The 27,537-nt window shown below is 42.9% G+C and overlaps 1 protein-coding gene across 1 annotated transcript in view; it reads left to right on the top strand.

Annotated features, from left to right (window-relative positions):
• Positions 1-17,440, top strand: part of GAP43 (growth associated protein 43) — a 53,528-nt gene extending 36,088 nt beyond the window's left edge. Inside the window, exon 3 of the mRNA XM_083609311.1 lies at positions 16,597-17,440. Within this exon, the coding sequence (XP_083465437.1) occupies positions 16,597-16,685 (89 nt within the window). The 3' untranslated portion in view covers positions 16,686-17,440. The remainder of the gene's footprint in view (positions 1-16,596) is intronic.
• Positions 17,441-27,537: the final 10,097 nt, after the last annotated feature.

The raw sequence follows: 27,537 nt of genomic DNA on the forward strand, positions 1-27,537 counted from the left end.
CATAGAAATGTTGTCCCACAACTTCTAAATAAGGATAGTTCAGAAATCATTCTCTCTACTGCTGTTTATGCTCTGTGTCCTAAAGGGGATCTGTGCTATCCCAGGTTCTGATACTGGTTTGTGTTATTGGTGGGATGAACATGCTGCCATGTTAATCAAAATCTCTTCCAGGGAAGCAGAAAGGGGAATTGATTTTTAACTTCAGGAATCATCTGGAAATATCTTTACTTCTAACATAAGATAACTTTTGCCTTTTGTCTATCCAGAGCATGCCCTCTCTTAATAGTCGACATTTCATTTTATTTCTTGATTATACTCCAAATCTACTTTCCCTTGAACATGTAAACTGAAAATAGTAAGGTCTTGCTTAATTAAGTCTGCATTGGGATCTGGGTGGTTGTCAACAGGCTCAGTTTGCCCTGTATGAGTGACATACTGCTTGGCTAGGCTAGTGAGAAAAACCTATGGGAGTCTGGTAAACTGGTAGACTTAGAAATTGGCAAGTGAGGCCAGGCTCTCTACACCTTGAAACTCATGTTGAATTGCTGATTGAGAATCTTGTTGCTTTGTTAATTGACCTATGGGTGAGAGTTTCTGAATTTCTAGCAGTGATGGGGAAACTTTTTCACACTTAGGGCCACATGTCCTTCTGTGCAACCTTTCAGGGGCCACACACCAGTGATAAGGGTGGGGCCAGAAGGAAAAGTGGTCAGAGCAATGAAAGTAAGCCCTCCACTTTGTGCAGTTGGCTAGTTTCTACACACATGCACATACCCCTCCTTGTTCTTTGACTACCCCTGCCTAAAATCGTGTATGCCACAATGAAGTGAACACCACTTGCATGCTAGTCTTTGCATGTTAGATATTCAAGATCAATCTGCATTTCACAGTTTAACCAGGCTGTTGATAGAGAAAAACAAGATAAGAAACTATGGGAATATGTGCCTTGAAATAATGGATACTTCTGAGTGGACATGTATAAGTTGATTAAGCTGTATATCTGCCAGAACGTGTTAGAATGCAACTGGATTTGTTTGTGTCAGCATATGAGTAGGGTGCCCTGGTTGGCCCATCACCAGTGAGGTGATGGGCCAATCAGAACAGGTATTTCTAGCATCAGAAGGGAGAGATTTTTGAAACAATGTTGTTGTTTAGTCGTTTAGTTGTGTCCGACTCTTCGTGACCCCATGGACCAGAGCACACTAGGCACTCCTGTATTCCACTGCCTCCCGCAGTTTGGTCAGACTCGTGCTGGTAGCTTCGAGAACACTGTCCAGCCATCTCGTCCTCTGTCGTCCCCTTCTCTTTGTGCCCTCCATCTTTCCCAACATCAGGGTCTTTTCCAGGGAGTCTTCTCTTCTCATCAGGTGGCCAAAGTATTGGAGCCTCAGCTTCACTATTTGTCCTTCCAGTGAGCACTTAGGGCTGATTTCCTTAAGAATGGATAGGTTTGATCTTCTTGCAGTCCATGGGACTCTCAAGAGTCTCCTCCAGCACCACAATTCAAAATTTGAAACAATAAGACCAATTAAATATCACCAGACCTGTTATAATATCAGCAATAAGATTGCCAACACCTGCATTTCAAGCTAGCTTCTGATAACTATATACCTGGAGAGGTTTGCCCCCCCCCCCACAGAATAACCTACCCACGCAGCTCTTAAAAGCACAGAATTAAACTTTGAGAAGGCAGGAGATATAGTGCATTGTGCAGACCTGAGAGCCTGTTGTGTACAGTTGAGAAATGGCAATGTAGTTTACAGCAGTAACACAATCCCTTAATACCAGCATCTAATAGGCTAAACATTTCAGATGAAAACCAAAAGCTGCTAGAATATATTTTGGGATTTTGTGCTCAAAGGAGCAAATCCATTAGAAAACAGTCAAGGTTATATGGGCTACACTTTGTAATGTGCATTTCCACCTGTTTCACAGCATAAAGATTCATAGCGGAACATCCCTGCTAAGTGCACCTGGTCTAAGAACATCTGTTTATGGAATAATTCACAAGTGCCTTCCAATTTGTGAATGCTAGGGTCAGAAGAGTAAACAAACAAACAAACAAACAAACAAACAAACAAACCAGATACTGGCCAGCACTTATTCCGAACATCTACAGCAGCTCCATAAGCTTAGATATAGTCTTTCCATGAATACGGAAACAAGAGAGGCACATGTAGTCCTTTGTCGTATTGTATAATTGTGGTATGGCAATACAGTCCTTGTCCCGAGTTTCAATGCAGGATGAGTAAGTCCTAGTTATCCCTTTATTTTGTTAAAGCAAAAGCCCACCTTATCAAAGGGGCATCATAACATCAGGTTTCAGCAAAGCTACTCTAGGAGACAGGTGACTGAAAATATGGTCTCATTTTTTAGTACATTACAGGACTTCTAAGCTCCATTAGGGTCTTTCATGTGCTGAAAAATGGTTTCATAACAGATTTTGAGATTCATTTAAGAAGATACTGGGACATACAAATGCCTATGGGAAAAACTGATGAATGGCTTTGGGGTGTGAGTTGCATTGTCCACTCAGCTGGCTCTTGCCGCATCATGTAAGACTAGTATACTGTTTAACAGAAGTAGCTGCTTTCTCTGTAAACCTTTTACACTGCTTCTGAAGAATGTGGACTAAGTTTACAACCTTATATACACTTAGCTGAACAGAGTGGGCAATACTTTTGAATAGGCATGCATAGGATTCCACTGTTAGTCTTTTTCAAATATGGCCCCAAGCACTTCCCTCAATAAATGGGATACTTAAAGTACCTTATGAATCTCATCAGAATAGAATAGTGTGAATTCCATGCTAACTAGATTTTAAAAATAGATGGTTTTACTGGAGAAAGGCTGGAGCACTTCTACAGAACATCTGATTTGCATGTAGAAAGTCCTAGGTCCCCAGCATTTTCAGGCAGAAACCCTGGAGAGTAGCTGCCAATGAGTATAAACAATGTTGAGTTAGATGGACCAATGGTCCACTGAATTTCTGCAGAAACCTTGCAACCAAAAATTTGTTGCCTATACTCACTATTTTCTCACTAGAGCCTCTTTTGATGTATCCCTCAATTCTCTGCCCTCCCTCCTTTCAAGAGGGGCCGGAACTAATTAAATGCACCTGTTAACATGACTCAGAACTAATTACCATGACATTTTCACACCTGGGCTTCAATGACTCAGCACAAGAGCTCACTATTCCCTCTCTGGGCTTTTGGGAGTAGCAATTAATATGTCTGGCAGAGTGGGTGTATAAGGCCATCAGATGCTAGCATTAAAACCACTGCCTTTGTGGCTGGGCATGTGGGAGTTATTCACGGAGGGAAAACAATCTAATTAAGGTTGTCTTATGGATCACCATCCTGCCACATCATTCACAGAACTCAGTTTGTGTTTTAGGGGCCAGGTCTAGGGTGACCAGGTGAATAAGAGGACAGCACTTCTGTACCTTTACTAGTTGGGAAGAAGACTGAAACTTACACCTGCTGAAATTCCCTCTTCTGTACAGTTATTTAAAGTAAAAGAGCTTTAACGAGGCCAACCTAACTTGGGCCCAGTCTTGTATGGGATGTTCATCAGAGCTGAACATGCCTTCCTGTTTTGCCATGTTTGGCTCAACAAGAGACAGTGCAAATTCATTCATTTCAAATTCCTTACACCTTTCATGATTTTGCTTTTTCTTCTTGAAGGACATGTTGTTTCCCTTTGAGAATTATCAGATGGAGGAAATGATCATGGTGGGTAAGAGGATTAAACCTCTTGTGCCATCGTGTGTTTCCATAAGTGCTTATTGCAGTGTCTGAGGGCAGTGGTGGGTTTTCTGGGATATGCCCTTGGAAGCTGAGCTATGTGAATCGTTTGATTTTGTTGAAGTTAGAGTGGGTGCATTTTGTCTGTGTGGATTTTAAACAAAGTGTGCTAATTGTGTTGTGTTCTGGTTAAAGCCGCAGTCTTATTACCTCTTACTTAGGAGTAAGCACTATTGAACTCAGTGGGAGTTGAAGTCGGACGGACAGATGCACTTCTTGAGCTAATAGTAGCATTGAAAGGAGTGAGTGTCAACATGAAAGGGTCTGAGTAGTCATGCTTAAGACTCTGCTATAAGTGCCACTAGAGCAGCTTTCTTCAATTGAGTACCCACCAGATGTTCTGGACTCCATTTCCCATCAGCCCCTGCCAACATAGCAAGTTGTCAGGGATGATGGGAGTTGGAGTCCAAAAGGTCTGGAGGACCTCAGGTTGTGAGAGCCTGAACTAGGGACTAATTTTAAACCAACCAGGGTTGGTAGCTCGAGCACCAAGAGCAGAAGAACGGTAAAAATATATTTGAATGGACTTTCTCACTAACTGTCAAAGGATTGGTGCTCAAACCATTACAACTACCATCAGTACCACTTTTTTCACTGACTGCCCCAACAGATAACTTACAGCTTGCATGAACTACTGAGGTCCTACTGGAGGTTTAATGTCAGGACCCTGTAGGGAGCAATCTGTTTTTGGATGGGTAGCAGATTTCAGTCTTAAAGTATGGCATTTTTCTTTATTTATTACTAAGGCACACTGACACAGAATTAACTCCTAAAAGAAAACATATTTTAATCCATTTGCATGGCAGAAGTCAAATAACTCTGAGAGCTGAAGCAACTGATTTTGACCTCTGCCATCTTAACTGCAAGTGCTGGTAATTAGTGAGAGGAGGTAGCTGATGCTGTGTCCTCATAAGCAATTATGTTAGTCAGTGATAATGCTTGCATCCTTGACAAACTAATATGCTTGCATGAATATTCCTAACTTCATGTCACAGGTCTGGTCTGGTGTATCTGTTGTATGGTGCTTAATTGACACATCCTACGAAGGTGATACAATTGCAATATGTTAAACTAGAAACTATGGAACACAGCGACTAACTGGATTTTCATTTGATTATGTTAATAACGAGTGATACTTATGGTCAATCTGTCTCTCTGGTGGTACACGAATAGTGTGTGATTTCTTCACTGGCATTACTGAAAACTTCATGGAGGGAGGGTAGGAAACAGCCATGAATGCTTGGTTACTTTCTTGGCCAGAGTTGGCCATTCAAGAGCAGTAACACACATGGCAGAGCACAGTATTCCCAAAGCATTGCTCACTATGCTATTGGCTCTGTTACTGAGCACTGTGTTGGTTTGACATTGGTTTGGTAGTTCTAAGGGAGCTTCTGACTGTTCATACCTATGTTAGTGTAGTTCCCTTTACACACAGCTGAGATACGGAAGTCATTTCCCCATACTCCAGAAGCATGTGGATACCCCAGCCATGTGGGCATGGTTGATTGTGTGGGTCATCTTCTCTAGATCAGTGCAGTATTGGGGTGGAGGAGCCAAATGACTGGCCTATCCTTTGTGGTAGCAATACACAGTGCTCAATAGCAGTGGATTGCACCAAAGTAATGTAGACCTATCGCTGCATGTGGTGTGTGTCTGTACATTTTCTGATTCCATTCCATTCAGTTATCCAAGGTCTATCAGAATCCGTTTAGTCACCACTACCAATACTAGAATAAAGTCTGGAAAACAGCAGTATACAATATTTGAGCAGGTAGTGGGACAAGTCTTTGAATGAAGAAACAGACACATATTGACACAGTCACCTATTAGTTCATGCTGAGATTGCTAGAGTGATGCTTGGAAAACTTGATTCTGTGAACATCTTGTGCACTTGTTTCAATTTTCTGGACCACAGGGAGTTAAATGAAGATATAACACTACTGTACTGATTTCACATCATTTCCCCCCTGCAGTGAAAATATTTTGTGGGTGGGTGGAGGTTTTGTATAAATAAAAGCAAGTTTGTATGACAAGGTATTGGACTATTGGGTTGGGATGCCCTGCTCTTTTTACATAGGAGTAACTAAACCACAGAGCCTAGCGCTTGCTGATCAGAAGGTTGGCAGTTCTAATCCCTGTGACGGGGTGAGCTCCCATTGTTTGGTCCCAGCTCCTGTCCACCTAGCAGTTCGAAAGCATGTCAAAGTGCAAGTAGATAAATAGGTACTGCTCCAGCGGGAAGGTAAATGGCGTTTGTGTGCGCTGCTCTGGTTTGCCAGAAGTGGCTTAGTCATGCTGGCCACATGACCTGGAAGCTGTCTGCAGACAAACGCCAGCTCCCTCGGCCAGTAAAGCGAGATGAGCGCCGCAACCCCAGAGTCGTCCGCGACTGGACTTAACAATCAGGGGTCCCTTTACCTTTAACTAGCAAGGGCTTCCCTTAAATAAGCTTGTCCTTATATCAGAAGGAGATCTCTCTGTTTATCCTCCCTCCTTATTCCTCTCAACTATGAAAACAACCTCAAATAGATTGGCCCAGTTGACTCTTCTCTTCCTGAAACTTGTTTTAGTGCTATTGCAAGTCTGTGCGTATCTGTAGATATACACTGAGGTGAAAGGAGGTCAATCAAGCCTATCACTTGGATTGTTGGCCAATTTGCAGAGACAGGCAAAGTCATCTTGGCCACCTCCTTTATATGAGAGGTATAGGTTGGTGATGGAGCACCGTCTTTTGAAAAACCTCAGAGCTATAAGTTATAAGATATTCTGGTATGGTCCTTGGAACAACATTCTAGGCACCTATTGCACAGTATTTAGTGAGAAAATAGCAACAGTGCCATCTGCTGATAATTAAGGAACTGCAGCTATTGCTCCACTCATTGAGGCCTTCAAGAGTTCTCATGTTCAAACTGAATTCATTAATCAAGTAATTTTTATTATAGAGATCCTGTACACAAAAGGGGGGGAAAAGATTGCAGTGGAAAAGCATCTGCTCCTTATGACCACGTGCTTTGTATAGCATTTAGAAAAATACAGGGTGCTGAACTTTCCTCTTGTAAGTTACAAATTGTGAGATTTTTTTCCAGAGGTGTAGCCATGTTAATCTCTTGCACTGAAACCACTTTAAAGACATTGATGTGTAAATAAGCACATGTAGTCTGCAGCCCACATGGTCTTAATATTATCATTTTAATATTGCCATAATCATTATTGATATATTTCATCAGGAAGGCAGGTGAGAGTTAATAATAATAATAATAATAATAATAATAATAATAATTTACTATTATTACATTTATACCTCACACATCTGGCTGGATTGCCCTAGCCACTCTGGGTGGCTTCCAACACATAGGAAAACATAACAAAATGTCAAACATTAAAAACTTCCACTTACAGGGCTGCCTGTACCCAATGGTTTCTGCCTTTAGTTTGAGTATTATACTAGCAATCTTTGATTCAGGAGACAAGATGGAACTCTAATAATTACATTAAAATGGTAACAATGGCACAATCTCCCTCTCTTTTGTACAGAAAATGGAAAAATGGATTCTGGATGTCATTTTAACACCCATCCCAATTTTGTCATTTTCTCTTGTAGGGATCAATACCATCTCATAGCATGAATCCTTCCCCACCTCTTGTTTCCATGGCAACGCCTAGCAGTCAGGATTTTAAGGCCTACTGAAGGAGTGCCACACATACTTAGGTGACTCATAAATGGCATGCTGCTTTTTGACTATGGAGCTGGAAGACTACAACTGAAGTGGTATTTGGGGGAAGGTCATAACTATTTGTTTGGGTCCAGCATTCATAAAGGACTGCCTCCTTTTGTATCGGCCTTCCCAGACCCTTTAAGTGTCCCTGTTTTCCAAGGACAAGCCCAAATTTACAGAAGCCATCCTGGTTTCTGATTTGATCCCAGAATGTCCCTCTTTTCCTTAGAACATCCCTATTCTCATCCCGAGCTAAGGAGATAAGTAGCTATACAATCTTTAGAAGACATCTGAAGGCAGCCCTGTCTAGTGCAGTTTTTTTAATGTTTAGTTATGTTTTTATATGTTGGAAGCCACCCAGAGTGACTAGGGCAGGCATGGCCAAACTTGGCCCTCCAGATGTTTTGGGACTACAATTCCCATCATCCGTGACCACCGGTCCTGTTAGCTAGGGATGATGGGAGTTGTAGTCCCAAAACATCTGGAGGGCCAAGTTTGGTCATGCCTGGACTAGGGCAACCCAGCTAGATGGGTGGGGAATAATAATAATAATAATAATAATAATAATAATAATAATGTCCCTATTTTCATCAGAGAAATGTTGGAGGGTATGCCTTCCTGCTACCTAAAATCTAATAGTGAGGCCCTTATTTGTGTCCCATCTATGAAAGAAGCACAGTTGGCTGTGATAATAGTTAGGGCTTCTTCATTGGCTGAACTCAAACTGTGGAATACCTTGTCCCATGAAGTTTAGGTGGTCCATCTTTAATCACCTTCTGCTGACTATTAAAGACTTTTTAAAAATCTGTTATGCATGCACACACCCATAAAATGTATATTGTAGGAAGCATCCCACAGCTATTGAAGATTTCTTTTTGTCGCATCTTGGTAAACTTGTGTCCACTTCAACTGTGTAAAAACACTGACCAGTCCTTCATGGAGTACAGCACTTGACTCTGCATTCACATTAGTACCAGTCTTCACATACTTCTCTCAGAACAAATTTGAGAGTTTAAAAATAAGCACTCCAAAGGGCTAGGGGAAAAAAAATCTTTGCGGAACAACCACACGGGGTAGAAATAGCTTTTTAAACACTTGTACATGCAACATCTCCTTGCCAGCTGCCAGATGTCAACCCACAGCTGGAAACATATCCATGCCTGCAAATTCAAGCTGTGAAAAACACTTCACAGCTGTAGTTATGGTAAAGTCAGAATCCATACTTGGTAGGAATATCATGCAGGTGCTTCTGTCTGGGAGAACGGATCTTCGGAAGTCTATAACCCAACCCACCCGCACACATAAAAGCACTTAGCACAGAAAGCCTCAATTTGAATCATTTCCATCTTGGCAGATTTCAGATCCCTAATGTTTCCTGCACTCTGTGGACACACTCAAAACAACATATGCCTCAAGTGACTGTACCACAGAAGGTGAACCACATACTGAAGGGTGACGGCATGCTCATTAGAATTCACATGCTTTGACAATCAAACTGTTCTTGAAACAATTATTCCACTTGCCTCTGAACTTTTCTGACTGAACTTTTCAGTAAATGTTGTTCTGCTGCATTCTGGATTCCTCCCTCTTTTTTGTTGTTGTTGATGACACATTACCACAGTCTATCAGAGCTTTTTTTTTAAGGTAAAAGCCCCAAAGAACAGTGTTTGGGGTGTACCATAGTCTTAACAAGCCAAGATCTAGCACAAGGAATCAGATCTCAAATTTTAGCTGTGACCTGTGCAATGCTAAAATGTGGAACCCCCTGCCTCTCATGCAATGTTCTACCGCATTGTTATGGCACCCCCTTTAGCATGGTGCCCAGTGTGACTGCACTGGTTGTGTTACTCTAAAACCACCTCTGGTCAAGGTTCACACAATGTACCAGAAGCAAAGGTGAGGAGACTCCACAGTCAAACAAACCACCAGAGTTAGAGAGATATATTGCTTCCTAGACCACTACTGCCAATCCCCAGCTGCTGGTGGTAAAGGAATTTCAGGGGTAGTTTACTCATGAGTAGAACCCCTTACTCACAAACCACATGATGACTCAGGATCCATAGTCGCATGCTGTGATGTCTCTTTTATGCCAGGGCCTTTTGTTACTTGTGTTTTCATGGACCATGGGATAACTCCACCTCCTCTGACAGCTCCAAGGGCTCCTCAGCCGGTCCCACACTAAAGGGCTCCTCAAGGGAATCCACAACCTGCCCTTGACCTGTGGAGTGTCTGATTTGTCCATCAAGGACTCGGCATCAGGACCAGGCATGACAAACATTAGGAAAACATGCCCAGCAGTGGAGCAGGCTGCCTCTGAAAGTGGTGGACTTGCCTTAGCTGAAGGTTTTTAAGCATAAGCTGGATGGCTGCCTGTCAGGGACATGGTCATTCCATCTAGCCTTACAGATCTTGCACTGAACAAGCTCATCATCCCTGATGTCTTGCTAGCTAGGGATCATGGGAATTACAGTCCAAAAACAGCTGGAGACCCAAGTTTGAGAAACCCTGGACTAGATAATCTCCAAAGTACCATCCAACTCCTATTGTCAGCAGTTAGGTAGAAACACTCAGGGGAGAAGGGTGAGGATGGTGGGCCAGAGTGCTGTCCATTCCCCCAAGTCACTACTTCTTCTCTTTTACCTCTGAGCTGCCCTCAGAGCTACACAGCTGGCCAGATTTGGCTCAGGGGCTTCCAAGTGGAGATTCTTCACCTACAAGTCCTGCATGTGAGTGAATCTTTGAGTTTCACCCATGAGCCATCTCCACATACTGCGCTGCCTCCATGCGCTCCCTTACCTGCTGACTGAAATAAAACAAGCATGCTGATGAAATGTGTCTTCAAGATGATAGAACCGCTGTTGGCGGAGTGCTGTGTTATTTCCTCTGGAGCCGGAGAGAGTGAGTGGTGGGAGTGGGAGGCAGGCATTCAACAGGGAGACCTTCCCCTCCAAATAGCCCTAAATGTACCTCACAGTCTGCCATTCCCTCCCTGGGGTGTTTCTTTAGGTACAATTAAGGTTTCTGTGCTGGCGGAGGAAGCTCTGATGTTACTGTGTGAGCATGAGAGAAAGAGAGGGGGGAGAGAGACAGAGAGAATGAGAGTTGGGAAGGATGGAGAAATGAGCAGCAAGGCGTATATCAGGCATTTTGTTCTGCTGCCTGGGATATTCTCTCTCTCTCTCTCTCTCTCTCTCTCTCTCTGCTGAAGGTAGCTGTGGAGAGAGGAATGGGTGAGCTCGTCTTTCCTCCTGTGAATGCAGTCGTAACAGGGTTGAGGCATCACATTCACAAAGAGCATCACTCTCTCTCTCTCTCTCTCTCACGTCCCTCCCTCCCACCACCACCAGCAGCCCCCTTGAGTGATTTCTCTGGAGAGACATTACTGCTTTTGCCCATCAGCCAAAGTTGGAGGGTTTCCATGACGACCAGGCAGCTGGTGTCTAGACACAGTGAGAGATGCCTTGCAATGGAGCTGTGGTGCTCTCGCTTCCCTTCTCAACCCCTTACATACAAAAGCACACGCCCTGTGTTGCCTCCCTCCTCCTCGCCATTTACTACACACACACACACACACACACACACACACACACACACACGATGGTGTTTCTATTCCACAATCTTTAGCAAGAGGAAAGGATGGTGCAAGAACACCAAACGGAGCCTCCATCTACTCAGATTAATGAAGTCAGGAGGATGTTGCTTCAATGGATTTGGAGAGTGCTTAATTGGGTCAGGAAACAGCAAGCATCTCTCAGGATAGCACAAAGAGCTCCCTACCTCCCTTCTGCTCTTCTGTTAGGTTGAGGAAAATAGGTACATTAGAGAACACTTTTGTGTGGTGGGTGGGGCAGGAAGAAATAAAGTGTGTATAATATACATTTTTTGGGGAGCATACAAGGTAATTTCTAAAATACTGGTCACCTGAAGTACAGTTACCCCAAGACAATGCATTTCTTCTGTGACAATCAACCTGTTTTATTGAATTTGTTATTTTCAGCTCTTTATTTGCTTTACTTTTAAATACATTTTTATTCCCCCTTTCTGCCAAGGTGGTTTGCATTTTATAACCATAGCTTCTAATCAAAGAGACATGATACAGAGTTGGGAGGTTAGAGGAAGCAAAGCAAATTCAGACAACAGTTCTTTCATACTAGTTGCATAATGAACAACACAATCCTATACATGCCTACTCTGAAGTAAGTCCTGTGGGGTTTCATGGGACTTACTGCACCTGAAGTGTGCATAGGACCACAATGAAAGCTATAGAAGGATCAGGTGAGATGGGCTTTCCGGAGATGCTTCCTGGAGAGGAGAAGCTAAATCCAGAAGTGGCTTTCTGGGTGGGGTGCAGCCACAATGCTACCTTCCTTGTACGTGCACCACTGCTGCTTTTGAGGAGGGGGGTGGGTGGGAGATTTGTGCAGTGCAGACACATCCGCAGGAATCATGGATTGGCTCCACTGGTGCATTTGCACCACACTGACCTTCCTGCCCCTCCCCTTGCTCCCAACAAGCAAGTAGCCATGTTGGCTATGCTGTGCTTCCATGATCAGAAACTTTAATGCAGGCTTTACTGATGTTCTTAACAGTGACCTAGCTGCCAGAAAGCTAGTGTTGCAGCTCCACCTCACCTGAAGAGCCCCTTCTGCCCAAATCTGCATTCCATCTGAAAGAGATGTAGCTGTGTCGGTGCTGAACTAGTGCTTGCAGGTGGTAATGGGCTGGATAAGGCCTGAAAACATTAAAGCTGAATCCTGACAAGATGGAGGTTCTGCTTGTATGTCCAGAAATTGGGTGTTTCGCTTGTTCTGGAAGGAAACACACTTGTCTTAAAGGAGCAAGTAGGTAATCTGTGGTTGCTCCTAGATCCATCTCTGTCACTGGAGGCCCAGGTAGCATTCCTGGCAAGCAGGACCTATTTCCATTTTTTGTCATTCTTGGTCAATTCTTATAATCTGCGACATTGGGCTACACTGGAAGACATACCCTCCAACATGACGTGGCCCAAAACTGGGGCACCATCTTCTGGGTCTGCAGTTCCACATGAGTCACATGACCTGTGCAAGATCAAGGTCCCACAAAAAGTGTTTTCTTTTCAGGCACGGTGCCATGCAAAATTGCTGCCCCCCAAAGGCGCCATAGCTGAAAAAAGTGGGGGAAGCCATTTAACAAATTTGTAGAGCACCATTTGAGACCCTTTAACTAGATATCCTGGGACTGAACCTAAGACATCTGTGTGCCAAACCCCATTATTGAGCAGTAATATTTCACTTTTCTAAGATGCTATATCTCCTGATGGAGAAATAGCTTTAATTTCTCGATGGAGGACCCCACCCCCACTATTTTATTATATGTTGGCATATAAATCCTTTTATAAATAAAAGGAATGTATTATTGACATTAATTTATTAGCAGCCTGCTATATAATCATTTCAAGGTGATGAAGAATAAAACCAGAATAAAAAAACAGCTAAAAACACATAAATATAGCATTAAGTTCAAATTTTAATCAATTCTTAAAGGAAAAAAAAAACCATCTAATATGTTGATGCCATAAAACATCCTTGCTTTTCATTACAAAATCTCACCATTATTATTTCTGTAGACTTTGGTATACACAAGCAGATATCAAGTGGCCATTTAAGAATGTAGTGTTTAGTTAATACAGCTCCATTGAACTTGGTAGAGCCATTAGCCTGTTTGTTCTTAATTACCATGAGAAACAAATAATATTGGGTTATGAGAGAAATATCATTGGCTAAGGTTCTTTCCAAGGCCTTGGCTTTCCCACTTCTTTTCTAGATGTACTGCAGTCGTAATTCACCAAACAAAAGATAGTTCCTAGAAGCAAATATTTTTCAAACCATGGGTTATGAAGCTGGCTTGTTTAACAAGCCATTTTTTAAAGCAAACCAGGATTCCTGGATTGTAATGCTAAGCTGGCTCTTGGAAAGTTAAACTAAACTAGGAGAAGTCTTCCTGGATGCATGGGATGGGAAGGGGGAATACACCTGCCTGGCGCTTCACTTGGGCGGTTCATCAACATAATGCTAAACCATAGTTTAACGTTACATGTGAATGCAGCCATTAGCTTTACTAGTCCTAGGCAAATACAAGGCTAGGAACAGGTGAATGCTCACCTGATGAAATGTGGCTAGATTTGGCCCACAGATTTTCTAATGGAAATCTTGCCTCTAGGAAAGTGAAGTTCAATTGACTTCCAAGTTGCTGTGCCTTAGATCCAGGGATAAAAGCACTGTTCTACTTTCCTAATGGTCAGAGCAAAGGTCAAGGTGGATGCAAGCCAATCAAGTGGTTGATGTTGAGTGCCAAGGGAATTGTAATGGCTGTTTCCGAGTGAGCAGTGTCAACAATAAATATGAAAACCATGAAGGACAAATCCTCTGAGGCTGTTGGAAGGAATCTAGAGTGCTGATATGATTTATTTCTACTGGCACTGTGGTTGATCATTTAAAGATCCCACAGATATAAAAACAAAACCATAAGCCACCAGCCACAAAAAGAAAGTAAGATCAGTGGCAATGTGCTGTTGTCTGCTTCAATTTAATTAATCCTGGCAAGTCAAAGAGGGCTGGGCAGATCCCAAGAGACTGTCTTTTACCCAGAAATCCACTCAACCTAATTTCACCAATGTAGGGCAGCAGAAGGACTTGGCGCTCAGCCTACAGGCCATTAGCACATAGTGGAGATGGAGACAGCTGGGAATGCTGCCCTCAGTTGGAACTGGTGCCCCCCGCCCGCCTGACTCAGTTTTATAGCAACCAAGTTTGTATTTATTCACAGCACTCATTCATTTCCTGATAAATGAATGTGCACATCATCCTTGTCCTTTCAAGGAACTACAAAATGCACCAAGAAGCAAGGTTCTTAAGAAGCTGTGCCAGCAGGATTTTGCCTTATCTGCTGAAGGCCTCTTTGTTTACTGTAGTATGGTACAGAAGAGTGCTGGTGATTCCCAGGTGAAGGAAGAGCATTGGTTATTGGAATCTCCATGCACTAGACTCCAATTTACTTGAGAAAAGGTAAACTCTGTGTTAAGCACCTATCAGGTTGTTCCTTGGTTTAATAGTGCTACATGTGCAGAGAGAAAATGTTGAGATTGCTCGAACTGGGAATGGGTGGGGAGGCAGAAGTGGGTATTGAAAGTAAATGTAGATTACTGCATTGTTGGGAGTGAAAGCTAATCCAGAGTGCCCATCATAAGGCATTTACAATTCTTCCGCAAACCATGGTTTGGGAAGCAGTGTTATTAAACCACAAAAGGATAAGATGAACTCTCCTGGATCAGACAATAGTCCATGTATTGCAGTGTGCTGTTTCCAACAGTGATAAAGAGGAAGATCGTGGAAGGGCTATTAGAGGCAGACAGACAGAGGAGGAAGTCCATTTTCCATGAATATGCAATGACATTTGCCCACCAAATTGTAATTCTATGCATATTCAACGAAAACCCAATAATTCTTTTCTATTAAAGGTCCCATGTTCCCAGGTGAACTGACATGAAAAAGTCCTGCATGCCAAAATGAAGGGATTTCCCAAAGGCCAAAGTTACTTTGGAAGAGCTGTCAATGGCACCAGTGCAAGTAATGCCCCTTTGCTTTGGTTCAGGGAAACCTGGCTTTTTCTCACTTCAATCTCACAAATCTGGTCTCTTCTGACTCAATGTTTCTATCACCCAGATCACTTTCTAGTTTGTTTTATCTGCAGTTGCTTCCATTATTATTTTGGTCTTTAGAGGTGACCCAATAGTAATAGCTTAATTTTTCTATTATATACTGTGTATGCCCTCTGTATCCAATCCCTTCTGCCATGCCCCCTCCCCTGCTCTATTTAATTTTGCTCAGTGTAATTAATTAATTCAGTGTAACTATCACTCCCAGTTTCATTCAGTCATCAGCTTCTGTTGGAATCTCCATTTCTCCCATAACTATGCCTAGAAAGGATAAGGAATTCAGCAAGGCATGAGACTAGGAAGTGTAGGAGATACAGGGGCGCCAAAGTGGGGTTCTTCCCAAGCCACCCCCTTCACTGGCTCTGCTTCACACACCTCTCTGAATGTGTCATTGAACTCTAATAATACCTCTTGCGTGCCTGGATGCAGAAGAAAGAGACAGGTGTGTATATGTGTGTAGAAACTAGCCTACTGTACAAAGATAACATTTAGATGCATTGCTCCACCCATTTTAATTTTTATTTGCCTTTGGCTCTGCCCACCTCTGCAAGAAGGGGAAATGTTATTTTGAAATACTGTGGACTTTTAAATGTGTTTGTGGAAGGGGGTTATTGGTCTGTTTTTATTATGTATTTTGTGTTCTCATTTTGCATTTTTATGTTGTGAACCATTTTGTGATCTTCGGGTGAAGGGCAGTAGACAAATTTAACAAATAATAATAATATGGCACTTTGTCTTGCTCACCTCCTATAAATTCAGAAACTGGTGCCACGTCAAGTTACAAAGCAGAAGGATTCTGCGTTGCCAATTCAACATGAAGCTGTTGTTTTCGGGTGTACAGAGCTAGGTCCGCATTGCCAATTTCTAAGACTATTGGTCTACACAATTTCTAAATCCATACACACACAAACACACAACCGCTAGGCCCAGGAGCTTTCTAACCTGCATAGAATTAGTGTATTGAAGTCCCTTTATAACAAGAACAAGTAATGTGTGCCTCAGTCAGCTATTCAAGTGAACACGTAGAGGCTTAAAGTGGAGAGGGGATGAGGTGCATATGAAAGCCTCATTTCCAGAGTTGCAGAGCTCAACTGGAGTCATTCATGCAATCAGAAGAGGGGGCTCAATATGCTTAGAACCCTGATAGCACATGTTCAGCCAAATGTGCTTAGAAGCCATCTTTGGAACTTTCCCTGCTCAGGTCTGAAATGGAGCCTTCACATGGGGGGGGCATTGGGAGGGGGGCATTCCACCAACCCTCTTCCTAGCTTCAAGGTCATTCACTTGAACACCCAAATATGGCGCTCAACCTAATTTTTCCACAAGTTTCAATGTGTGAATCGAGGTTGGATTTACAACTTTGTGTTTGTATACCTTTCAGATGCTGTAGAAGAAACCAAACCTTCTGAAAGTGCCCAGCAGGAAGAAGCGAAAGAAGACGAGAGCAAGGCGGACCAAGAAAATGCCTGAACATTAAGAAATGACTCCCTGTTGCCCTGTGCTCCCTTCCTCTTTCCCCGTATCTCCCCTCCCTCCCTTGTTCCAATCTCACCCTCTCCCGCTCGCCCTTGGGCTGAGTCTGTCTGTCTTCCTTGTCCCCTCCGCTCCCCCCCACCCTTAACCCTTTTTCTCTCTGTGTGGCAAACATTTAAAGAAAAAAAAAGCAGGAAAAATCCCAGTCAAACAGTGTGGCTTAAACATTTTGTTTCTTGGTGTTGTTATGGCGAGTTTTTTGGTAATGATGATCCAATCATTTTGGGAAAATTCTTGCACTGTATCAGAATTGTTTGATCTGCGCGTGCGTGTGTTTGTCTGCCCACCACGAGTGCTCTCTCTCTCTCTCTCTCCTTCTCCCTCTCTCTCTCTCTCTGTTCCAAGTGTGTGTGCAATGTTACGTTCATCTGAGGAGTCCAAACCTATTGAGTGAGTTAAGGAAAGGAATAAAAAAAAAGAGAATGAACATTTTTCTTTTCTTTTCTCCCCTTTTCAATGTGATGATGATGATGATGATGGTGGAATGAACTAAAGGAGGCAAAACAAACAAAGCAAAAAAAGAAAAAAGAAAAAAAAGAAAAAAAGAAAACGGAAAACACAGAATGAGAATACAACCCCGGTTTGTTTTTAAAAAATAATAAAATAAAATAAAGCAAATGTGCCAATTAGCGTTACTTGTGACTCCCGGCTCCTTTTTCAAACTGCAGAATGACAATAAAGGAGAATAATTATGATGGTATCACTGTGATGCATTTCTGTAGCACATTGTATTTCAGTGGATCTTGTGTGTTTTGTGGATAGAAATTCATGCTTCAATTTTTATGCGGAGAACTTTTCTAAGGAGCAGTATATGTAAGAATGGCCACAGAAGTGTAATTTTCAGTCTGACATACACCAATTAAGGATCAGTTTTTTGATGTACATAGTAGACTGAAATTATTAAGGCACATAGGTTCATCCGTTCTGACATAACAAGGTACATGTAGCATCACATACTGCACAGTTTTTCTGTTCCATCTGCAGTCGCAGAGGATGGATGATTCAGGATCACCTAGCCGTTCCTTGTACACTTTCAGTGAAAATGAATGTCTGACAGATGTCAATATTATATGTCAGGTGTTAGCTAGGGAGGGAGGAGAAATCATCAGAAGGTCCCAGGGCAGGTTACAGCAATACAAAACACACCATTAAAAACAGATTAAAACAAAATTCCAATCACAATTAGAGTTTAGATAGATAGATAGTCAAATTAAGGTGCAATGAAGGTGTCAGACAAAGGTCTGTGGAGTAGGAATTCCACAATGTAGGGGCTGCCACAGAGAACGCCTTTTTCTGGGTCACCACCCCATTAATCTCTGAAGGCTTCCTGAAAATGAATGCCAAAATACAGCTTTTTTTTTTTAATTGCACTTCTCCAAATTTTGTGATGCAGTTCTCCAACCAAATGATGCATAAGAGTACATGCAGATTTGGGGAAAGCATGTCTAAAATGCATACATTTATGAAAATGGCATATGAAATGCATTATATTGGGAGAAGTTGGTTGCAAAAGTGTGGGCATTGCATACAAAATATTAGGAGAAATGCACCATAAAATGCTGATGAATTTTCACAAGGATTTTTTTTTTGGGGGGGGAGGGGAAATCTGCCACCGATGTGGAAATGGGGATAACAGAATGGATTATTAGAAAAACAAGAAACTGAAAATGACAGTTTTGTCCATCTCTAGCATTCAGGCTTTTGGAAATCCCAAGATCCAGCAACTGTAGCCAGTGGGAAATAGTGCCTGGGGGAAGGCAGACCCAATTACCTACTGCATCCCATGAGCTATATGTCCCCTTGGACAAGTACAGTTCTACAGCCGATTTATTCCTGATCAGGGATCCTAACAGCATAATTTAGAGAGAAAGAAAGACTTTGTTGTCACTATTGTTAAACCGCAAATTGTCCAGCAATCTACCTTCTGACCATCCCTGCTCTATGCAACTTCAGTCTCAACTTCCTGTAGCTTTACAGTGCCCTCTGCTGGTTGGCTGCTAATTTGCAAAAGAGGGAAATGTTTATTAGGCAGCGGTAGAAGGAAAGCACCGTAGAAGTTACAGGGACTACTATAGTTGATGAAACAGGTGGGTCTATATAGTCTAGAAATCTGACTTAGCCATTAGCAAATTCCCACTATTTGACAGAAACATATGTCTCCTATAATGCTTGTAGGTGTTGTGAATGAGTAGCTCAGTATCCCAGTTATGTACAGGTTAGCTTTAGGAGTAAAGTGAAAGACAATATAAGCCTCTGATCAAATCAGAGATCCTGCAGACCATCTCAGTGCCTCCTACCTGAATTATTTCCAAAGTACTTTGTGATATATTTAAATACCAGGCCTCCCTGGTCTTACCGGAACTTGAATAGCTCATTTTTGAGACAGCATCCCAAACAAGCTAGCTGAGGACCACCTGTTTTGAGTCAGTGGAGAACAGCTTCCTACAAAACCCCACAATTTTGCTAGTGTTCACTATCTGAATATACACTAGGACCAGTTTCCCTTATCTGATGAGACCTGACAGCCTCAATAGCTCAAGGCATGTATAGCTGTCTGCGTCTGCTGTTCTCTTTATTAGCTGTGAGAGCAAACAGTTTAATTGTATTACGGGAAAACCATTTTTTAAAGGATCCTTCTGTAAAAAAGCTCTTAAGATAATCATAAATCCTGCAGGTGATGCCCTCTCACTGCCCTGATTAATGTCACTATATTGTCTGCGAGCCTCTTTTTAATAGGACTTTCTTCTCAGTGAAGGCTGGAAACAATAGCCACGGTGACCCTAAGCAATAGTGTTATACAATAGCACATGCTTGATAAACCCGCTAGCCCCACAGCTGAAACACCCAAAAGGATGCTGTGTCCAGAGATGATGCTGAAGTTCTCTGATCTTGGGCTCACAAGTCAAAAACCTCCCTCAAAGGAGTACCAACAGCCCTTGGGCAAATGTGATCTCCCATGGTCCTCTGGGCTTAGAGTCCTGATGTGCTGTTGCACAGGAAGGAAGGGGATGAGGGGAGAGTGGGCAGTGGGGCTGGGCTTTAGGAAACACTGATGGCTGGTGGACACAGGGACATTTCTTCCAGGCTCTCAGATTGACTGGTACAATGAGGTTTTCCCATTCTGTCCTCCTCCCCTGGACGATCTCAGTACTTTTCAGAATTAATCCAAGATAAGTTTTGGAAACACTTCCATCTCTAGTCACCAAATACAGTGGAACCTTGGGTTGCAGACATAATCCGTGACAGAGGCACGTCTACAACCCGCCGTGTTCGCAAGCTGAAGTGCCGCGTCTGCGCAGGTGCCGGCGCAATTTGGCGCTTCTGCGCATGTGTGAAGCATGATTTAGTGCTGCTGTGCATGCGCAAGTGGCAAACCCCGGAAATAACCCATTCTGGTACTTCTGGGTTTCCCGCGGTCCGCAACCTGAAAACACGTAACCTGAAGCAAACATAACATGAGGTATGCCTGTAATTTGTTTGGAACAGTGTGTTTGAATAGAATCCTAGTTAAAAATGAGAATGCTGGGAAAGAAGTGAAAGGAAAGGAAAGGAAAGGAAAGGAAAGGAAAGGAAAGGAAAGGAAAGGAAAGGAAAGGGAAAGGGAGTGTATGGCAAACTCTGGGGCCTTAAGGAAGTTAAATCCCTGACATCTCCATACAGAGCTGAAAAAGATGCCTGCCTAGGAACTGGAAAGCTGCTGCCTACAATACTGAGTTAGATGGACCAATGGTCTGACTAAGGACTCAGCTACATTAGTAAACAAACAAACAAACAAACAAAAACAGTTTTACAAATGCGCTGTAACCCTGTGACACCAGATGGCGCTGTAGAGCTGTAATTGGAACTCTATGAAATTTTGCAACTTTGAGCTAGAAAACGGTTTTTTAAAGATCATTTTCAGGTTGTTTTTTAATAGCTGTGTAGATGCCTGTGTATAAGGCAGCTTCCTCTGTAAGGTGAATGAGTACAGTGTGGCAGATGGAATTTAAACTAACTATGTGAATTCTCCTAAGAAACTAATATGCTTCCTCTGCAGATGTTTTATTTAGGGAGGGGCAGTACTTCTGGTGGTGGAACTAACCTTCTGGGGTAGTTTGTCCACCATTAATCCCCACCCTGCACTCAGCTCTCACCTGGGACTCCCAGAAGCTGTCAGCATGTGACACCCCACGAACGGCTTCAACGGGCCAGCTAAACCAGGTGAGGGTAGTCAATGGGCCTCAAACCCTCTGTGAGTTAAGAACTTCCCCTGTATGCAAAGATAGGCTCCAGCAAATTGAGTGGATGAGACCAATAGTAGGTTCAACATTCAAGAAGGCTGTTTCTCTGCAGGTGGTAGAGGGAAGTGAGGGATAGTTGGCACTCGTCAACCTGGGAAAGCAGCTCATCTAGGAGAAAGAAAACTGATCCTGAACCCCCACTGCCTTGTGGGATATATTTGGGAGAAGAAAGGGCTAAGGAGTAAACTCTACACAAATCCAGAGTGGAGTCCCTAAGACAGTTGGGTGACAGCTTGTACGCTTCCTTCCAGCAATTCATGTGTAGCCAAAAATTTTGCTCTGCTTTCCTTTGGACCACATCAGTGAGGCTGAAAGGAGGGTCTTGTCATCTGGGCAGCGCAGGACCTCCATACACCCTGCCTAGGCTTGTACCCTGTGGAGATCACTTCGGTGTTGCTAACAGCAGTTTGCCTTCACCCCTGAAGGCACACTTCATTGTCCCTCAAGACAGATGGATGACAATAATGACAACATTTTTATCTTGCCTTTCCTCCAAGGTGGCATACATAGTTCTGCCATTTTCTCCTCTGGGCAAACCCTGAGCAAACCCATTGAGCAGACAACAATAAATCTTCACTAACTTTTGATTTTTTTTTACAAATGACTATTAACTTTTGAGAACACTGCCGATTAGCACAAGTGCCAAGGGAAAGGAAACAAGGGCTGCTTTAGAAGTCAGGCAAGGTAGCTCAGTCTAATAACCATCACCGACTTGAAAGCTTTTCTGAAACAATGAAATTGTACATTTATGCTTCACACTGTTCATTGCTAGGCTTTTTAAAGCCCTTGGGTCTGAAATCTCCAGCCACCTCTGAAACATAGCCGCTGTTTAACAAGGCATAACAAGTTTCAAGAGGAACACTGTTAACAGGTTAGCACTGCAAAGGCAAAGATGAATACAGGCCCTAATATATTAACCAGCTTTTGATCCTTTATTAATTTTTTTTAAAAAACCTAGAAGAACAAGGTTTAGTGCTACTGCTTAGATCAGGGATTTTCAAACTGTGAGCACTTTACGATGGATACCACACAGGATTCCAGAAGACCAGGTAAGCCAAGTCCACATCTTCTAATAAACAAGTAAGACATTTACCCAGAACTTTAGCCCAATTGTTTCCTCTTCCTCCTAGTTGCAGATTCCATTTATTCCACCATGATCCTAAACACACTGTGTCCCATTTCCTCCTACAAGATCCCTCCAGCCCTACTTCCTCCCCTCTCAGTCCTTAACACTAGCTCTCATTTTACACCATGATCCTTGGTGAAGGATCATTTTACACCATGATCCTTGGTGAATGGAGCATGAATTGGTTGTGGTAATCTTGCTGGCTTGGTTGGGGTCAGCCAGATGGGCCCCAGATAGCACTTTGGGACAGTGCTAATCTCCCCACTGTTGGAGGAGACTCTTGAGAGTCCCATGGACTGCTAGAAGATCAAACCTATCCATTCTGAAGGAAATCAGCCCTGAGTGCTCACTGGAAGGACAGATCCTGAAGCTGAGGCTCCAATACTTTGGCCACCTCATGAGAAGAGAAGACTCCCTGGAAAAGACCCTAATATTGGGAAAGATGGAGGGCACAAGGAGAAGGGGACGACAGAGGACGAGATGGTTGGATAGTGTTCTCGAAGCTACCAGCATGAGTTTGATCAAACTGCAGGAGGCAGTGGAAGACAGGAGTGCCTGGTGTGCTCTGGTCCATGGGGGTCATGAAGAGTTGGACACGACTAAACGACTAAACAACAACAACAATCTCCCCACAGCGGACCCACCTGGCTGGCAGGCTCACCAGGGCAGGGGCAATGATTCCACCCAGGCAAGATTTTTCCCTCACTCTTACAACACCCAAAAGCAACTCTACCTCCAGACCTGCTTCGAGATACCTTCTAAAAATGCAGGGCTAATGATGGGATGTCAGCATTGGGTCAGTATTGTAGTACCCGGATCAGTGAGAAAAGCATTATTAGCTTAGAGGATGGTAGGAAGCTGTTTTATATCAAACCAGACCATCCCTCCACTTGGCTCAGTATTGTCTTTTGCCTGTAGCTCGCCAGGGTTTCTGTCAGGAGTTTTTCCTCTGCCTGGCGATGCCACCGATCTACTGCATGCATAGATGTGCCCTACCACTGAGTAACAATTCTTCCTCATACTTGACGAGGTCAAGGTAAAACTTGACAAATCTTGCAATAAATAAAAATCCAGCTAGTTAGCATTTGTAGAAAATAAATAAATCTCATCCTCATATAAATCATGGCCAAGCTCTGATATTAGTTAGCAAATTTACAAAATTCAAGTGAATCGTCCCCAGGGTTCTTCTACATAGTTCACTTCAGTGTATGACATCAGTCCTGGGGGATCATTTTCACAGAATGCTGTGAGCAAAGTAGCACAAGATTTATATTTTGGGAACCAAGGTACTTTCATATTTGACAGTTTGAAAATATTAGCACAGAGAAAAGAGTGCCATCTAGTGTATCAGCAACTCATAACTGCTTGTAGCACCCAAAGGATTTTGAAGGCCGTCTTCTACCCTATAAAGATTTGCCAGACTTTGGTTAGCAAGTAAAAAGTAAGGGCAACCCAACCTTTGATCAGTTCATCATTTGTGTGTGCTGAAAATTTCTATGATGTAGTACAAAACAGCACCATCGTCTTATTTATTTCGTGTTTCAAATTCTGTGATTTGCTTGCAAATAAACTGGTTCTGCTGGCAGACAAACTAGTAAAGCATGTTGCTCTTTCAAAGATGAACTGAAATTCCTTTTAACATATAGACATTGAAGATCAAGATCATATTGTCAAAGGAAATGGTTCTCTAGTGTTACTGAAAACACTGTAGTCTATCTATGTAGGTAGGAATGACAAGATGCCTCTTCCATTTAATTTGCACCCTGTAGGCAATTATAGAAGCTCAGTGCAGACAAATATGTAGTTGGAATGAGCACATTACAAGGCTGAGCTCTTGTCTGCTGGGTTGTTTCTCTTTACCATGTGTTCATCAGAACCTCTATACAGAATCTGTGCACACAAACAGGGCATGATCCAGAGCCAGCTATGTGCTTTTCATTTGACTAACACTAATGCCTGAATAGGGCTAGTATTTCAGTTACTCATGCATTTTCTTCTCTATTCACCACAATTTTTTGCCAGGGCAAAAAAAAAAATCAAGGCATCAATTTCTGTGAACAAGTAGGGTGGTATTCAATTATGCCATCCAGTCAGCACTGGCAGATGTAACTGGCAAAGTGCACATACTAACATTGGACATAGTCATCATGGCTAGTAGCCATTGATATCCTCATTTTCCCTCCACACTGGCTACTACATTGAGGGTGGTGATGATGGTGGTGGTGGTGGTGGTGAATTCCATAGTTTATCAAAGTGCTGTGTAAAGAAGTACTTTGGAAGTCCTGAATCTTCTAATATTCACCTTCGTTGGTGGCAACAGAGTCAAATGACTGAGGACCACCCCCCCTCTCATGTTCCAGATTGACTCTACATCTGGGGTACTGTGAGAAATTAAAGTATCAGTGAGGCCCACCACCATGGGCTACTTAAAGCCAAAAAGGGGGTGGGAAGGAAAGAGGCCTGAAGCAGGTGTACCAGCAAATGGGTCCAGGGCTGCACAGTGGTCACAATTTCTCCTACCAGCTTGGTTTCCTCAAAATAAGAGTTTCACATGTCCAGGCAGAATAAAGAGAATAATAAATCTATAAAGAAACAAACAAACATATAGAACACCATTCACCAACTTGGTGAAAACCCATCTATCCAGTGTGATACAAAAATAATCTGGAAGGCACCAGGTCGGTGATACAGAAGAATGGGGGAAGCATATTTTCATGCAGTTTATCGGTGTGTGCTTTTATTTATACTTAAAACGAAGCCCGGCCTACCAAGGCAGAGGGGCTGCTGGTCCCTAGTCATTAGGCAGCAGCAGCCTGGCCTGTTTGCAGTCTTAGCCTCTGTAATCCTCACTGGTAGAGAGGTCATTAATAATGCTTTCTAGCCTGTCACTGCATGCTGCATCTTTTGAAATCTATGCCCCTCTGGGCCCATTAGAGGGAGGAACTATGTCTGCTGAAACATATGAGTCTGGCAAGTACTGCCTGCTGTTCTTGTCTCAAAGCCAACACCACCATCCTTGTACACTAAAGAAGGCTGGGAGACTCTGGGGGAGGATAGTGAGTGAGAATGGGGGTGGGGACTGAATCAGAGTTGGGGTTAAAGCTGAAAGCCTGTGCCTCAATAGAGAGAGCAGGAATGGTGCCTAGCCCGAAATCAATGTATGAAAAGGATTCTGGCATCGGATGAATAAATACAGGAAACCATTTACCAAGTAGTTCTTTCCCCCTCTGTGCATATAGCCACTTGGAAAATCAGTTATCCATAAGGAGGTCATCTTCCAGTGCCCCAGTGAGGTAAGTTGGATGGCTGAAGGGAGGGAGAGAAGGAGAGAGAGTATGCTTATGGTATTGTTTTGTAAAGTGTCCTGGAAGCATCACTGAAGGCAAAGACAATCTTTTAAACAAATATGTTTGGCCAAACATCTACTCTCAATGAGAAATCTAGAGAAATAGAGACTAATAAAATTTCTCCTTATTTAGGATGGCCATATTTCTAGAAGTTGAGCTTTTTTTGGGGGAAATGAATCTCAAAAGTTTTTTTAATGTCCTCAAAATCTCAGACATTTTCCTGATTTCCTGAAATTCCCCCTGGATGCTATTTTCTCTGGTTAAATCCTGAACATATCCAGGAAATTCCAGACGTATGTCGACTATGCCTTATTACTACTTTGAAGAATGCCAGAAAAAGTGGCTTAACAGCTGCTTAAATGTATGCTATGGTAATCACTTGGTTAATCTGCCCTCTTTACTCACCCCAGATCTCCACCCCCTGCGACAGGGGTGTGGAATTTTAGCAAGGATATTCTAATGACTCTTAGGCTGCAACACCCACTTGAAAACAGCAGGACTTACCGTACTTATGAGTACAGAACAATCCAAACCATCCTAATGTTGGACTGTGTCGAATTAGGTGGAGACATCACTCAGTTGACCTCCCACTAATTGCCAAACACACGTGGTGAGGAGGCCTGTGGTCAGAATCCTTGCTGGAAGAGGTCAGCTGGAAACCTCTGCATTGGGGCTCTGCTGCTCTGCAGAACTATGCCAGAAGGGGGTGGTTTTTGGATTAGTCTCATCCGCTCAATCCACCAGAATCTGTCTTCCCATGCAGTGGAAATCCCTAACTCCCTGAGAGTTTGAGACTCATTGGCTAGCCTCACCTGGTTTAGCCAGCCAGTCAAAGATGGTGTGGCCACTGTCACATGCTGACAGCTTATAGGCGCCACAGGTGAGAACTAAGTGCAGGGTGGAGACCAAAGTTGGACAAACTACCCCAGAAGGAGCGTGACCCCCACCAGAGGTACAGAGGAAAAGGCATAGAAAACAAAATCAAGGGGAGTGCTTTAAAACATGTATCAGGTAACCACATCCATCCTTGTGGACGGCAATATCTGGAATCAATCTAGATTGAAAGCAGCATCTTGAGGATGCGCACGAATGATTCCAGATTGAGAAGAATACACATTAGTGCTGCGAATGGGTTAGTGTGTGCTTAGCCAAAGACTTCAATGCTACGTAGACATCCTTGGGAGTAAGACCCATTGAACTTCCTTCTGTCCGCTCACATCAGATTTGACTGGTTGACTGTATGCAATGTTCCAGCAGCCTCAGTTCTGGGTAAGTTGTTTTAAATATTTGAATTCCATATGGTGAAATCCTGGGAATCTTCCAGCCGGTGTCTTATCACGTCACTTGTAGTTCTAAAATGTTCTTAATTCTGCTGGAGCTTCTCTGATCATTTATGGAACGGGAACAGGATTTTACGAAGACTCTGGTCTTTGAAATATTCATGGGGCTTTAGTGGTGTGTGATTCATTTACTCCCCCTCCACCTTGTCTTAATGGGATGCCCGAGATTGGAAGAGGAGAGAGGAAACTCTGCTGGGAGAGCACCAGAGACAGCTCACTTGGTCACGAACTGAACTGGCCATACTCCACCCTGCACTTGCCTCTCAGATGCTACCCAGCAGAACTGACATTGGCCCAGCAAATGGCCCTGAAGTAGCTGTAGTACAAGAGAAGCGGGGGTCTGCACGTCCTACATCCTTTCCCAGGTTAAATATAAATACATGAGTTATGTAAGAGAGCAGCTCATCACAGAGGGGTAAAAAGCAAAGGAGCATAATCAAACTGTTTTGACAGATCCATTTGTGGCATGTGCAGGGATGCCTCCATTACACAATTCTGAAAAACTCGCATTTGAAAATTTGTATTTCCCTATCACCTTGAGAACTATTTATTCAGTTTCTGTACTATATATACAACCATATTTTTGAGCTCCTAAATACTGTAATTTATCAGAATGACACAACTTAGGAAGGCTAGTAAGAAAACAAGTATTTCCTCAGGTAGATAGATTTGGAGATACGTGCTAGCAGTCAATGT

The sequence above is a fragment of the Podarcis filfolensis genome, assembly GCF_964270895.1.
Source record: "Podarcis filfolensis genome assembly, chromosome: 4".
In the NCBI taxonomy this organism is placed as follows: domain Eukaryota; kingdom Metazoa; phylum Chordata; class Lepidosauria; order Squamata; family Lacertidae; genus Podarcis; species Podarcis filfolensis.